At 42.5% G+C, this 12,758-nt stretch overlaps 2 protein-coding genes across 3 annotated transcripts in view; both read right to left on the reverse strand.

Annotated features, from left to right (window-relative positions):
- Positions 1 to 12,758, reverse strand: part of UBE2O (ubiquitin conjugating enzyme E2 O) — a 93,014-nt gene that overhangs the window by 28,961 nt on the left and 51,295 nt on the right. For both annotated transcript variants that reach the window (XM_039327987.1, XM_039327986.1), the window contains exon 3: positions 8,298 to 8,408. In XM_039327987.1, the coding sequence (XP_039183921.1) occupies positions 8,298 to 8,408 (111 nt within the window). The remainder of the gene's footprint in view (positions 1 to 8,297; positions 8,409 to 12,758) is intronic.
- LOC120301160 lies at positions 7 to 5,656 on the reverse strand. The gene is made up of 2 exons (XM_039327996.1): positions 3,373 to 5,656; positions 7 to 3,254 (listed from the first exon to the last, which is right to left on the reverse strand). Exon 1 carries the CDS (start codon positions 5,470 to 5,472, stop codon positions 4,228 to 4,230), a length of 1,245 nt encoding a protein of 414 aa, XP_039183930.1. The 5' UTR covers positions 5,473 to 5,656; the 3' UTR covers positions 7 to 3,254; positions 3,373 to 4,227.

Here is a 12,758-nt window from a genome sequence, read left to right on the forward strand (position 1 = left end):
AGAGAGTTAGAATGCCTAATTTCATAGTTTATTTTATCAGAGTTAGAAATTATTTTAATTCAATTAAGTTCATATAATTGTAAAAGGGTAAACTAAATCAAAGTAGGAACTACTTCAAGTGCAAATGACCATGATCAATTGAACATCTTCCAGATGATTAAAAGGATTTTTCCTCCTTTATAAAATCCAGATAATGTGTTAGTGTTTGTATTTTATAACTAACACCATAGTGGAGCTGAACAAATAAACATAGAAAAGAAATTATAATAGAAACTTGAAATCAGGAGACTGTCACTTCTAGTTTTGTCTTAGGTATAAAAGTTGCTTAGGTGACCTAGGACCAATCATTCTCTCAGCCCAATGCACCTCCCAGGATTGTTGTTGTTGTGGGGAATGTAGGAGGAGAAAGGAGTATTATGTATGTTTGCTGCCTTGAGTTACTTATAAAGTAATAATGGCAAGATAAAAAACATCCGAAAAAAGAAATAGCTGGGAGCATCTTGGAGAAATCTTATAAATAAAGTGGTCCAAGAAAGGACAGAATGTTTTGTGTGACAGTAAATTGAGTAGTTTCCTCAGCCTAGTAAGATCTGTATGACAGCCAGTGTGCTGTGGTGGTTAAGTAGGTCTGGCACTAGCAAGCCACAGGTTCTACACCCCAACAATGAAGCTTATTATGTGATTTTCAGTCAGTCATTTTCTCTTAGTCCAATTTATTTGACAGAGTTTTTGTTATGGGAAAAAAATAGAAGGGAGAACTATTTATATTACATTAAACTCCTGTATGAAAGAAGAGATATAAATCGATCAAGTAAACAAGCAAACTGTAATTGATGAAACTGTAACACTTCTCACCTTTTTGAGAATGATTTCAGAGCACAATCAAAGTCTTTAATTTTAAAATGTTTTTAAAAAAACAATGTACAGCAATAGCTAGAAAAACAAACAAAAGGGGCGTTGTCTTACCTGAACGCCTTTTCTCAGAATGATGATGTAGAATCCACCGGTGGGTAATCTTAGCCTTCCTGCTTAGAAGAGACTAAGTCAAATTCTAGCCACGCCTCCCTCTGTGTGTGTCCTTCCAGTTTTTGACGAGGTGAAGCATCCATAATGAAATCTGACACATTGGCTCCAATAAACCTGACACTAGCCTAGACTGCCTCAAGGGGAGGGTGTGGATTCTACATCATCATGCTGAGAAAAGGCGTTCAGGTAAGACAACGCCCCTTCTCCAGCATGATGCCTGTAGAATCCACTGGTGGGACGTACCAAAGCCACTCATGTCACCACCGGGAGTCTAGGCTTGTGTCCCCTGAGAAGAAACTACCTGCTGCAGGACCCGCCTACCAAACAAGGCATCTGTCGCTGCAAACTGATCAATCTTATAGTGTCTTACAAAGGAAGAAGGGGAGGACCAAGTCACTGCCCTATATATCTCTTCAATCTATGCCTAGGTGGACCAGGCCGCTGAGGCAGCAGCGCTGCGCATAGAGTGAGTAGTAATGTGTGTAGGGACTGGGAGAGACTGAGAAGTATAGGCTCGAGCAATACATGCTCTGATCCATCTACCTATGGTTGAAGAGGAGACCTTCTGACCCATGATAGAGGGTCTGAAGGATACGAACAAAGCCTCCGATTTACGGAAAACCGAGGTCCTCTTAATATAAAGACGCAGAGCCCTGCGTACATCTAACTTATGCCACTGCCTCTCTAACCGATGAGACGGATTGGGACAAAAATTTGGAAGAACCAGGTCCTGGGACCTGTGGAACCAAGTATTGACCTTTGGGATGAATGAGGGGTCCAAGCGAAGGACCACCCTATCTTCGAAGAAGGTACATAAATCACTCCGTACTGAGACTGCAGCCAAATCCGAGATTCGCCTAGCAGAAGTGATAGCTACTAAGAATGCCACCTTTAAGGAAAGAAAATGAAGTGAACAAGACCTGAGAGGCTCAAAAGGAAGGAAAGTCAGGGCTTGCAATACCTTGGGTAGATCCCAAGATGGGTATCGATGCACCGGAGGGGGTCTAGCATTGACTGCTCCTTTCAGGAATGCACTAACTATTGGGTGTTGTGCTAAAGGAATCAAGTTATCGCAAGTTAGGACCGTTGATAGGGCTGCCCTTGTCTGCGGATGGTGTTAATTGATAACCCCTTATTTATTCTTTCCAAGAGATATTCTAATATGTTAGAAATAGTGACCAACAGCGGCCTGAGATTCTGCTTAACACACCAAGTGCAGAGGTTTTTCCACGTGGCATCATAAATCCTATTAGTTGAAGGACGTCTTGAGGCCTGAATCATTGAGATCACCCCTGATGAATATGATTGTCTAGTTAAACTTTCCCGCTCAGGTGCCAGGAGGCTAACTGGAGCCACTGTGGATCTGGATGTTGAAGCTTCCCCTGGCTGAGGGCTACTCTGTCCGGAGGGATCCTCCATGGTGGTGAGAACGACAGATCCACAAGGTCGGCAAACCACGGACGCCTTGGCCAATGTGGAGCAACTAAGATGATCTCGGCCCTTTCCTGAATCAATTTGCAAATGGTCGCCTGTATCAAAGGAAGGGGAGGGAAGGCGTAAAGCAGACCCCCCCAGCAACCGGTACCAGAGAGCGTCCGTTCTCTCCGCCCCCCGAGTTGGAAACCTGGTGAAGAACCTGGGGAGCTGAGAGTTTCTTGGAGAGGCAAAGAGATCCAGTTGTGGACGACCAAACCTGATCGAGATCTCCCTGAACAGGTCCGGATCCTGACTCCACTCTGAGTGGTCGACCGTGACCATGCTCAGGGAATCTGCTTGCTGATTTGCCTGCCCCATATGTGTTCCGCCTTGATGGAACCCAGGTTGGACTCCGCCCACAGACCCAGGGCCAGAGCCTCCAGCATGAGGGACCAAGACTGGGTCCCTCCCTGCTTGTTGATTTGAGCCTTGGCAGCCACGTTGTCCATCAGAATGAGGACGTGTTGTCCCCTCACCACAGAGGAAAACTGACGGAGTGCCAAGTGTATGGCCCTGAGCTCAAGCCAATTTATGTTGTGAGCTAGATCCGACTGGGACCACTGACCCTGCGCCAGATGAGTCTGTAGATGGGCGCCCCAACCGAACAGACTGGCGTCTGTGGTCAAGATGAGTCTTGGGGGTTCCTTGAAGATGGTCCCTTTCATCATTGCGGATGAAGCCCACCGTAGGAGAGAGGATAGAGTGTGGTCAGGAACCCTCACCCTCCTCGTGGATGAACTGAGGTTCTGTTTCTGGAAGGGAAGGAGAAACCATTGAAGGCTTCTGGAATGAAGTCTGGCCCACGGAACGATCCCCATGCAAGAGACCATCTTTCCCAGCAGTTGAGACAGCTGGACCAGAGTGACTAACCTCTCTCTCCGAACCTGGTGTACGAGCTTCCGGATGCCGATCCGGCGCTCCTGCGAAAGGTAGACCTTGCAGAGGTTTGAATCTATTATCGCCCCTAGATGAAGGAGGCGCCTTGTGGGAGTGGTGTGACTCTTCTTGAAATTCACGGAAAACCCGTGATCCTGAAGAGCACTGATTGTGATTTCCAGGTCTGACAGAGATGACCTAAAAGAACTGGATTGGATTAGAATGTCGTCCAAGTAGCATTGTGTGCGCACCGGAATCATCCTGAGGTGGGCTGCCAATACTGCCAAGACCTTTCTGAAGACCCTTGGAGCTGAAGAGAGACTGAAGGGAAGAGCCCTGTACTGATAATGCCGGTATGCGTAACAAAACTGAAGGAATCTGCGGTGTTCCGGGAGGATTGGGACGTGCAAGTAAGCCTCTGTCAGGTCTATGGAGGATAGGAAATCCCCTTTCCTGATGCTGGCTAGAATGGACCTTAGGATCTGCATCTTGAACCTTTTGTATTTTAAGAAATAATTTAGACCCTTTAGATCCAGTATCGCCCTCCAACCTCCCGAGGCTTTGGGTACCACGAACAGAATGGAATAAAATCCCTGTCCTTCCTGTTCCTGTGGTATCTGTTCTATTGCCCTGATTTCTAACAGATGGGAGATGGCCGTGGCTACCAATTTTGCCTTGACTGGGTTTCTTGATACAGGACACCGCATGAAGCAGTCTGGAGGATTTGAGATGAATTCTAAAGTGAGACCCCGTTTTATGGTCTCCCTGACCCAAGCTTCGGTAGTGGTAAGCTCCCAAATGTCGCTGAACAGCGACAACCGACCGCCTATGGGAGAGTCCTCCCTGGCGTCACTTAGACCGTCTGTAGGGACGGCCCCCTGTGCCCCGGAAAGGGTGTTTGGACTGGTATTGGCCCCTGGCTCTGACATTCTGGTGGTCCTGTTGGCGATCCTGTCTAGGGGGAAAGGATCGTGAGCCTCTGGGCCATTCCCAGGACTGCCCTGGCCGAAAGGGCTGCCTCCACACCCAGGAACCACTGAAGCGGAAAGTCTGTCTACGAAAATCCTGCAGAGGTCGTCTATCCAGCCTTCTGGAGGGGTGTGCCAGAATCTTGCATTTATCTTTGCCCTCTATTACGTGTGGTTCAAGAATCGGACCAAATAAATGTGTACCACCGTACTTGGCCGTCGACAGACGCCACTTAGACTTTAAGTCAGTCCGCCACTGTTTTAGCCAGAGCAATCTTCTGGAGGCAACTGTGGCTGCAATGGATTTAGAGGAGTACCAGGCTGAATGAAATGAGGCGTCTGCCATGTATTCTGACACTACCACTAGCTTTCCCAGTGTCTGATGTGTGCGTACCTGGTCAGGAGGGACGAGTGCCTGAAGTTCGCAGAGCCACATGATTGAAGCCCTTGCAAAGAAGGAAAAGGAAGTCGCAGCCTTAATCGCCCAAGCCGAGGCCTGATGAACTCGGCGAAGGGAGAACTCAAATTTCTTGTCCTCCGCCTTCATGGCCTCTACCATATCCCCTGGAATAGCCGATGTGGAAAATAAAGAGGTTAGTGGAGTATCCATAGAAGGCACCTCTAAGAGGGAAGCAAAAGAGGAAGAAACATTGAAGAGCTTCCTTTCTGTGCTATTGGGGGCAGGAAAAGTGGCCAGGGATGACCACTGTTTCTCCACAGTAGCCCGAAATACATGCGGGCAAGGAATCTGTTTCTTCTCCACAACCTGTTCCGCGAACAAAGGATTGGACTCCTGGTTGGTGGAGGTGGAAGGTTTGTCATCCTGTGATGAGGAGAGGTTAGCCGTGGTACAGGCTTTCAGAAGTAAAGTTCTGAAAAGGGAAGGATCAAAAAGACCCGAGGTTTGCGCCTGTTCGGGCGCTTCCTCCTCATCCTCTGACATGGGCATGTCGGCTACCTCTAGATCCACTGACTCTTCCTCGCCTAATTGTGAAGATATCTCAGAGACACCAGAACCGGGAACCGTGGCACGCCCCGTTTGAGAAGGAGGCATGGATGGAGGAGGTGGTTGTGAAAACCGTTGACTCCTAGAAGAAGACATAAATTGTGTAAATGCACACTGCATAAATGCATTAAATTGATCTGACCACAGAGCCTGTTGGTCCTCTGAACTAACACCAGTCTCATTTGTGACCTGCGTGCCTTCACGAGCCTGTTGTGTGAATGAAGAAGAGGAGGAGGAGGGGGGGGGACCAACCTGTTCAGTTTCTCCCTGAGGAGACCATGCCCTAGGGCAGTGGTTCTCAACCTTTTTAATGCCGCGACCCCCAACTGGTCGTAAGTCGAGGACTACTCAACTGGTTGTAAGTCGAGGACTATTCAACTGGTGCAGCACCGTTTGCAGAATGGACTTTTTGCGGGCTCAGCAGGGCAGAGACAGCCTGGACAATTCCTATTGGCTTTTGAAAGCCAATAGAATTAGACTCTATTCAAGAGAGTCTATTCTATTGGCTTTCAAAAGCCAATAGAATAAAAGGGAGTAGCACAGCTAAGGAAAAGGGGGAAAAAATGGTGGACTGTGCTGTTTGGTGACCCCCGTGAAATGGTCGTTCGACCCCAAATGGGATCCCGACCCACAGGTTGAGAACCACTGCCCTAGGGGCATCATGTGAAGGTGCATATGGAGGCTCAAATAACGGTCCAGAGAAATGGGGGGAACCACTTCAGCCTCGCTGGACCTGAGCCTTTGAGCTTTGGAGAATTCCCTCTCCAGCGCCTGATGTCTCCTCGAGGCCTCTCGCTCCACTGCTTTAGAAGTCTCCTTAGGTGCTAAATGTTTTGTCTTGGCCTTTTTCTTTCCCCCCACTTCCAAATCAGTTGATCTGTGTTTTGCTTGTATGGGGGGAACATCAGTGTCTTGTGATGCCTGGGGCGAGGATCTGTCTGCCATTGCAATTAGGATATTCCAAAGGATATACCTGTAAATGGGGGGAATCCAAACATGCAGATCTGGTTGTCAGAGAGGGAAAACAACCCACAGTCTGAACAACAATGGCAAACAGCCAGACAGCTCACTAGAACTGCCTGTCTAGGCCTGTGGCACCGTGCCACAAACTAAATAGAAACAGGTGGATTCTAGATAAAACTCTCCCCCGCTCAATATACCACGTTAGCAAATGGAATATAACCTGATCCTCAGAGAGTAGAAGTGGACCAATAAGTAATGCAATAAGGGGTCACCACGTGAGTATTTGAATGTGCTTATAGTATCCTGGAAATGCATTAATATGCTTCCCCCTGGTAAAGGCCTGACACAGCAGACCCAGTCAACAGTAAAGCAAGCCCCAATGGATTGCTAGGAACATGAGGTCCTTACAAAATGGCGTCAACTCCTGAAAAAATTCAGTCAAAATGACGGCCGTGCCTTGCAGTCTCCTCTAATAAATGCAATAGCTCCAAAAAGGGCTACCAGACTGCTTGGAAGAGAAAGGCTCTAAGGGTTTATTCCTAAAATCCCTCCCTTTTGTCACAATAACGTGCTGTTGGTCACGCAGCCACCGCTGCAATCCGGAAAATGCCTGCCTCCAAAAGAACCTCGTGGCGTCGAAAGCAACTGAAACGACTCGCTGTTAAGTGGAAGGGAGTCCCTCCGTTTGACCGAGCTCTGTGGAAATCCTTATCCTCTGCAATTCAGCTGTTCGGCTGATCAGCGCTCCCGCTGATCAGTTAGATCGGAGCCAAAAGCCCCAGTTGCGATCGGCCTGGAAACAGTTCACACAGGAGCCTGGTAGGCTCATAGAGCTTGGAGGCCAGATCAATCCTCAAATAACTTTAGCAATTTGGATCCAAATTTAGAAACAAACACCAAATTTAGAGATTGTTAAATTCCAATAAATCCAATTAGTGAAAACAATCGAATTAAATAAACAAATTACTTAATTAACCTAATCTGCCTGAGGAACCTGAAATTTTGCATCCTGCTGAGCTAGACTAAGTAAAAAAACTGGAAGGACACACCCAGAGGGAGGCGTGGCTAGAATTTGACTTAGTCTCTTCTGAGTAGGAAGGCTGAGATTACCCACCGATGGATTCTACAGGCATCATGCTGGAGAATTGCAAATTTTTATATTTATAAAATATTTATATTTTATATTTCCTATATATAATATAGGAAATGCATTGTTTTTGCTAAAGATGTTACTGACCCTGTGTATTAACTGTACTGTACTTCTGGATCGTATTGTTGACAAGAGGTTCCCTTGATCAAGTAATCAGTTTGGCTAATCATTATGTAGAGAGACTCTCTAACGTTATGACTAAGCCCTTGCTTAATTGGAAAGAAACTACTTGCAAATTTTAAAAATAATACAAGTATTGTGTCATTTGTTTCAAAGGCTTATATTCCATAGAATAGTGTTGTCAGGAAAGGAGTTTATAGAGTTAGTTTTTGTTTTTATTATTTTTATATCTTGCTTTTATTTTGTACCACTCAAGCAGCATCCATAATGATCTTGCCTCTTATTTTCCTCAAGACAACAAACCTGGTGAGATAGGTTGGACTAAGAGAGAATGGTTGCTTAAAATCACTAGTCAGCATTTATACCTAAGGAAAGCCTAGAACTCATGGTCTCCTGGTTTCTAGGCCAACACCTTAGCCACTGTTACTAATATGTTGAAACAATTTAATAGTCAGGCAGTAGAGAAAAGAAAAAGAGATTAAATCCAAAATAAAAGGACTTGGCTTATGTTATAAGGTCTTGTAAGAGCTTCCAAACTGGAGATCAAAACGAGAAATGCAAAAGCACAGAAAAAAATCTGGAATACTCTCTCTAGATCAAAGGTGAGCTGTAATAATTGATACTGCTTATTTTTCTTGTTGATTTAAGGTTATATTTGTTAAGGTAGAAGAGTCCTTGCTGTGTCAGGCTAAATAGTCTAAAGCATTCTTACCCAAATATTCTGAAGATCTTTACTGTTAACAGGATACAGGATACAGTTGGTTCCCACCAGTTTTACTGCACACTCTATATTGACATCCACAACTGTCCCACACTGGCTGTCCTGGAAAGAAAAACAGATATTTCTTTAAACTTCAATGGGCTTTCAATATTGGAAGAATCTAAGAATCCTTCACTCACTGCTTTCATAGAAAGAGAATCAAGATTCATGAAATACAACCTAACAAGATGAATAAAGAGCTTTAATGTCCCCCCCCCATTTACTGGGCAAAAAACCCCCTACTGCATCCAGAGCCTTTTCTTCTTTCCAAATCCATCACCCTTATCTGAAGTGTGGAACTCCTACATCAGATGAACTATTTCTCAGACTAGGTAGCATCTGCCTGCTATCCAAGATGTCAGAACAAGGTGGATAGCCTTTATATTCAAGTCAATTCAGATTATTGCCAAAAGAAACACTATTTTAGGCATTCAAGTGTTAATGATTATAGAGCTTGTATTCTTTGAACATTTAGAAAAGTGCTAAAAATCTTTTCGTAGGACAAATATCAGTAAATAGTACTTTCATGTATCCTAAATTGTGAGTGTCCTTTTTTCTGCCTTTAGTTCTTCAGATTTAAAGCATTATTTAATTAAAATAATCAATAACCAAGAGGATGAAATATTATTTTTGATACCCCTTGTGCCTATATATTACTTGCTGAGAAAGTAGATAAAAATCTAGATACGTCATTATCTTTTTATAATCTGGCAATTGCTAGAATGATTTCTTTATTAATGAGTGGCATCTACTTACAGATGAAGCAATAGCTAACTTGCAGAATTATTCCCAAACATCAAGATTTATTAAAGGACACATTTATACTGAAGAGATCTGTCAATATAAAATAAGTGAATTTCTTCAGGGAAGATAAGGATGTTAATGGCTCTAGTCATGATGACTAGACATTGCCTAATAGTTCAGCAGTATACCGCCTCTTAATATCAGTTGCTAAGGACTACAAGATGATATTATATTATAGTTTGTTTTGTCTGTGGGCTTCTCCTCTTTTTGGATATATATTACCCACGTATGTGTCTCTCTCCAAAAAACAACATTAACTGGTCTGTAGCAAAGGGATTTCCAAGGGGAGAAAAAAAACTTTTACCATCAAGATTCTGAATGTGATAGCCATGCATAGTAGTATGTCAAATAGAAATGCTAAGGCCTAAAGACTGCATAATGATTACAATAAGATAAGTAAGGTAAGATAAGATAAGATAACCTTTATTATCATTTTTTTTTACTGTGGGTACAACGGCACACATTAAAAATTTAGTTGCCCACTCTCAAAGTGAAATACATACATGACACACACTTAAACATACTATGTAAACATATGTATAGATCCACACCCCTACATATACATAGCAAAATAAATATTAAATATTGTCCATCTTGAATATATAACAGAAGGAGGAAGCTTGAGAGTTCACAAGGTTAATTGTAATTGTAATGTACAGTATGAGACTATTTCTTGCAATGCAGGTGTACAAGAATAGTGATTAAGGACTGAAGCTTTCTTAAAATATATATTCCACTATATTCCTTTTCTAATTGTTCATTGAGAAAATCGTTCTTTTTTTATATAAACAATTTTTATTATTTTTCCATTTTACACCAACAGAAGCTTAAGAACCAGCGTGGAGATATGGTGGTCAATTACAAAAAAAAACCAAAAAAACCCAATAACATTACAGTGGGGCAAAAAAGTATTTAGTCAGCCACCAATTGTGCAAGTTCTCCCACTTAAAAAGATGAGAGAGGCCTGTAATTGTCATCATAGGTAGACCTCAACTATGAGAGACAAAATGAGAAAACAAATCCAGACAATCACATTGTCTGATTTGGAAAGAATTTATTTGCAAATTATGGTGGAAAATAAGTATGTGGTCACCTACAAACAAGCAAGATTTCTGGCTCTCACAGACCTGTAACTTCTTCTTTAAGAGGCTCCTCTGTCCTCCACTCATTACCTTTATTAATGGCACCTGTTTGAACTTGTTATCAGTATAAAAGACACTTGTCCACAACTTCAAACAGTCACACTCCAAACTCCACTATGGTGAAGACCAAAGAGCTGTCGAAGGACACCAGAAACAAAATTGTAGACCTGCACCAGGCTGGGAAGACTGAATCTGCAATAAGTAAGCAGCTTGGTGTGAAGAAATCAACTGTGGGAGCAATAATTAGAAAATGGAAGACATACAAGACCACGGATAATCTCCCTTGATCTGGGGCTCCACGCAAGATCTCACCCCGTGGGGTCAACATGATCACAAGAACGGTGAGCAAAAATCCCAGAACCACATGAGGGGACCTAGTGAATGACCTGCAGAGAGCTGGGACCAACATAACAAAGGCAACCATCAGTAACATACTACGCTGCCAGGGACTCAGATCCTGCAGTGCCAGACGTGTCCCCCTACTTAAACCAGTACATGTCTGGGCCCGTCTGAAGTTTGCTAGAGAGCATTTGGATGATCCAGAAGAGGATTGGGAGAATGTCATAGGGTCAGATGAAACCAAAGTAGAACTGTTTGGTAGAAACACAACTCGTCATGTTTGGAGGAGAGAGAATGCTGAGTTGCATCCAAAGAACACCATACCTACTGTGAACATGGGGGTGGCAACATCATGCTTTGGGGCTGTTTCTCTACAAAGGGACCAGGACGACTGATCCGTGTACAGGAAAGAATGAATACGGCCATGTATTGTGAGATTTTGAGTGCAAACCTCCTTCCATCAGCAAGGGCATTGAAGATGAAATGTGGCTGGGTCTTTCAGCATGACATTGATCCAAACACACCACCCGGGCAACGAAGGAGTGGCTTCGTAAGAAGCATTTCAAGGTCTTGGCGTGGCCTAGCCAGTCTCCAGATCTCAACCCCATAGAAAACCTTTGGAGGGAGTTGAAAGTCCATGTTGCCCAGCGACAGCCCCAAAACATCACTGCTCTAGAGGAGATCTGCATGGAGGAATGGGCCAACATACCAGCAACAGTGTGTGCCAACCTTGTGAAGACTTACAGAAAACGTTTGATCTCTGTCATTGCCAACAAAGGATATATAACAAAGTATTGAGATGAACTTTTGATATTGACCACATACTTATTTTCCACCATAATTTGCAAATAAATTCTTTCCAAATCAGACAATGTGATTGTCTGGATTTGTTTTCTCATTTTGTCTCTCATAGTTGAGGTCTACCTATGATGACAATTACAGGCCTCTCTCATCTTTTTAAGTGGGAGAACTTGCACAATTGGTGGCTGACTAAATACTTCTTTGCCCCACTGTATATGTATACAATTCACACAATATTTCTTAAAACTTCCCTCTCTATCTATGTAGAATATTATAATCAATTACATTCAAATAAATTCATTAATTAATATATCTAAGTATAAATTTCCTTAATCAATAAAAACTTTCAACCGCTCAATATCAATATAATAATCAAATTAATACAATCCTATAGCCAATTCATTCATTAATATGTCACTATATATAAATTAAATGCTTAAATCAAACCCAACGCTCTCTATTTAAATTATTGGAATCTCATTAATACATTTCTAACACAGATTTTCAATAAGTATATTGCCAGATAAAAATTTCATTAGTCAATAATCTTTTATAAAAGCTCCTTATCTATCCCAAAGATCCTGTTTTAAACTTTATTAATTTTTCCAAATATTTGAATTTAAGCTAACCTAATTATTTAATTATTTCAGGGCCCCCAAATTTCTCTTATTTAAACATATCAGCTCCAAAACTAAATTCCTACATTTCTCAACTATATTTCTATTATTTTTCAATAATTCTCCAATTTTTAATTCCATCTCATTCCAAAACAAAAACCACAAATAGGAAAAGAAAAAGAAAAACACACACACACACACACACACACAAAACCCCAAACACATATTCTTGCTATACTTCAATATTAAATTCTAAATCATTTCATAATAGCCTCCCATTTAACACAAACCAAATCCAAGACAGTCCAAATCGCTATAAAACCTTTACCATCCATAATTATCATCTCAAATTTAATATTTATATCTTATTCTGGGTTTCCTTCTATTCCAAATAGGTTTCCATAGTCAAGTCTCTAGTTCTGCAAATAGCTCTCCCATTGTCTCCTGCCACACAGGAGCAAGAGGTCTCCCATTATCCATTTTCTTAGGCTGGTATAAGAGTTATAGTCATTCTGAAAAGCTCGTGCCAAAGCATCATTTCCCATCTTTTTCAAGGATGCATAAACTTTAGTTGAAATCTTTTTTTTTTGGTACAGTCCTCTTTAGTCAAATTTTGCTTTTCTTCCAATAGTTTTTCCTCTTTCAGAAAGTCAGATGGTATCTGCAAATCAGCTTGACCTTCCGAAGTAAGTTCCTCCATTTCCATATTA

The sequence above is a fragment of the Crotalus tigris genome, unplaced genomic scaffold (genome assembly GCF_016545835.1).
Source record: "Crotalus tigris isolate CLP2741 ecotype Arizona unplaced genomic scaffold, ASM1654583v1 scf7180000024370.6872682, whole genome shotgun sequence".
Taxonomy (NCBI): domain Eukaryota; kingdom Metazoa; phylum Chordata; class Lepidosauria; order Squamata; family Viperidae; genus Crotalus; species Crotalus tigris.

Coding starts and splice junctions, on each gene's coding strand:
- LOC120301160 (XM_039327996.1), bottom strand. CDS start 5,472: ATGCAGTGTGCATTTACACAATTTATGTCTTCTTCTAGGAGTCAACGG.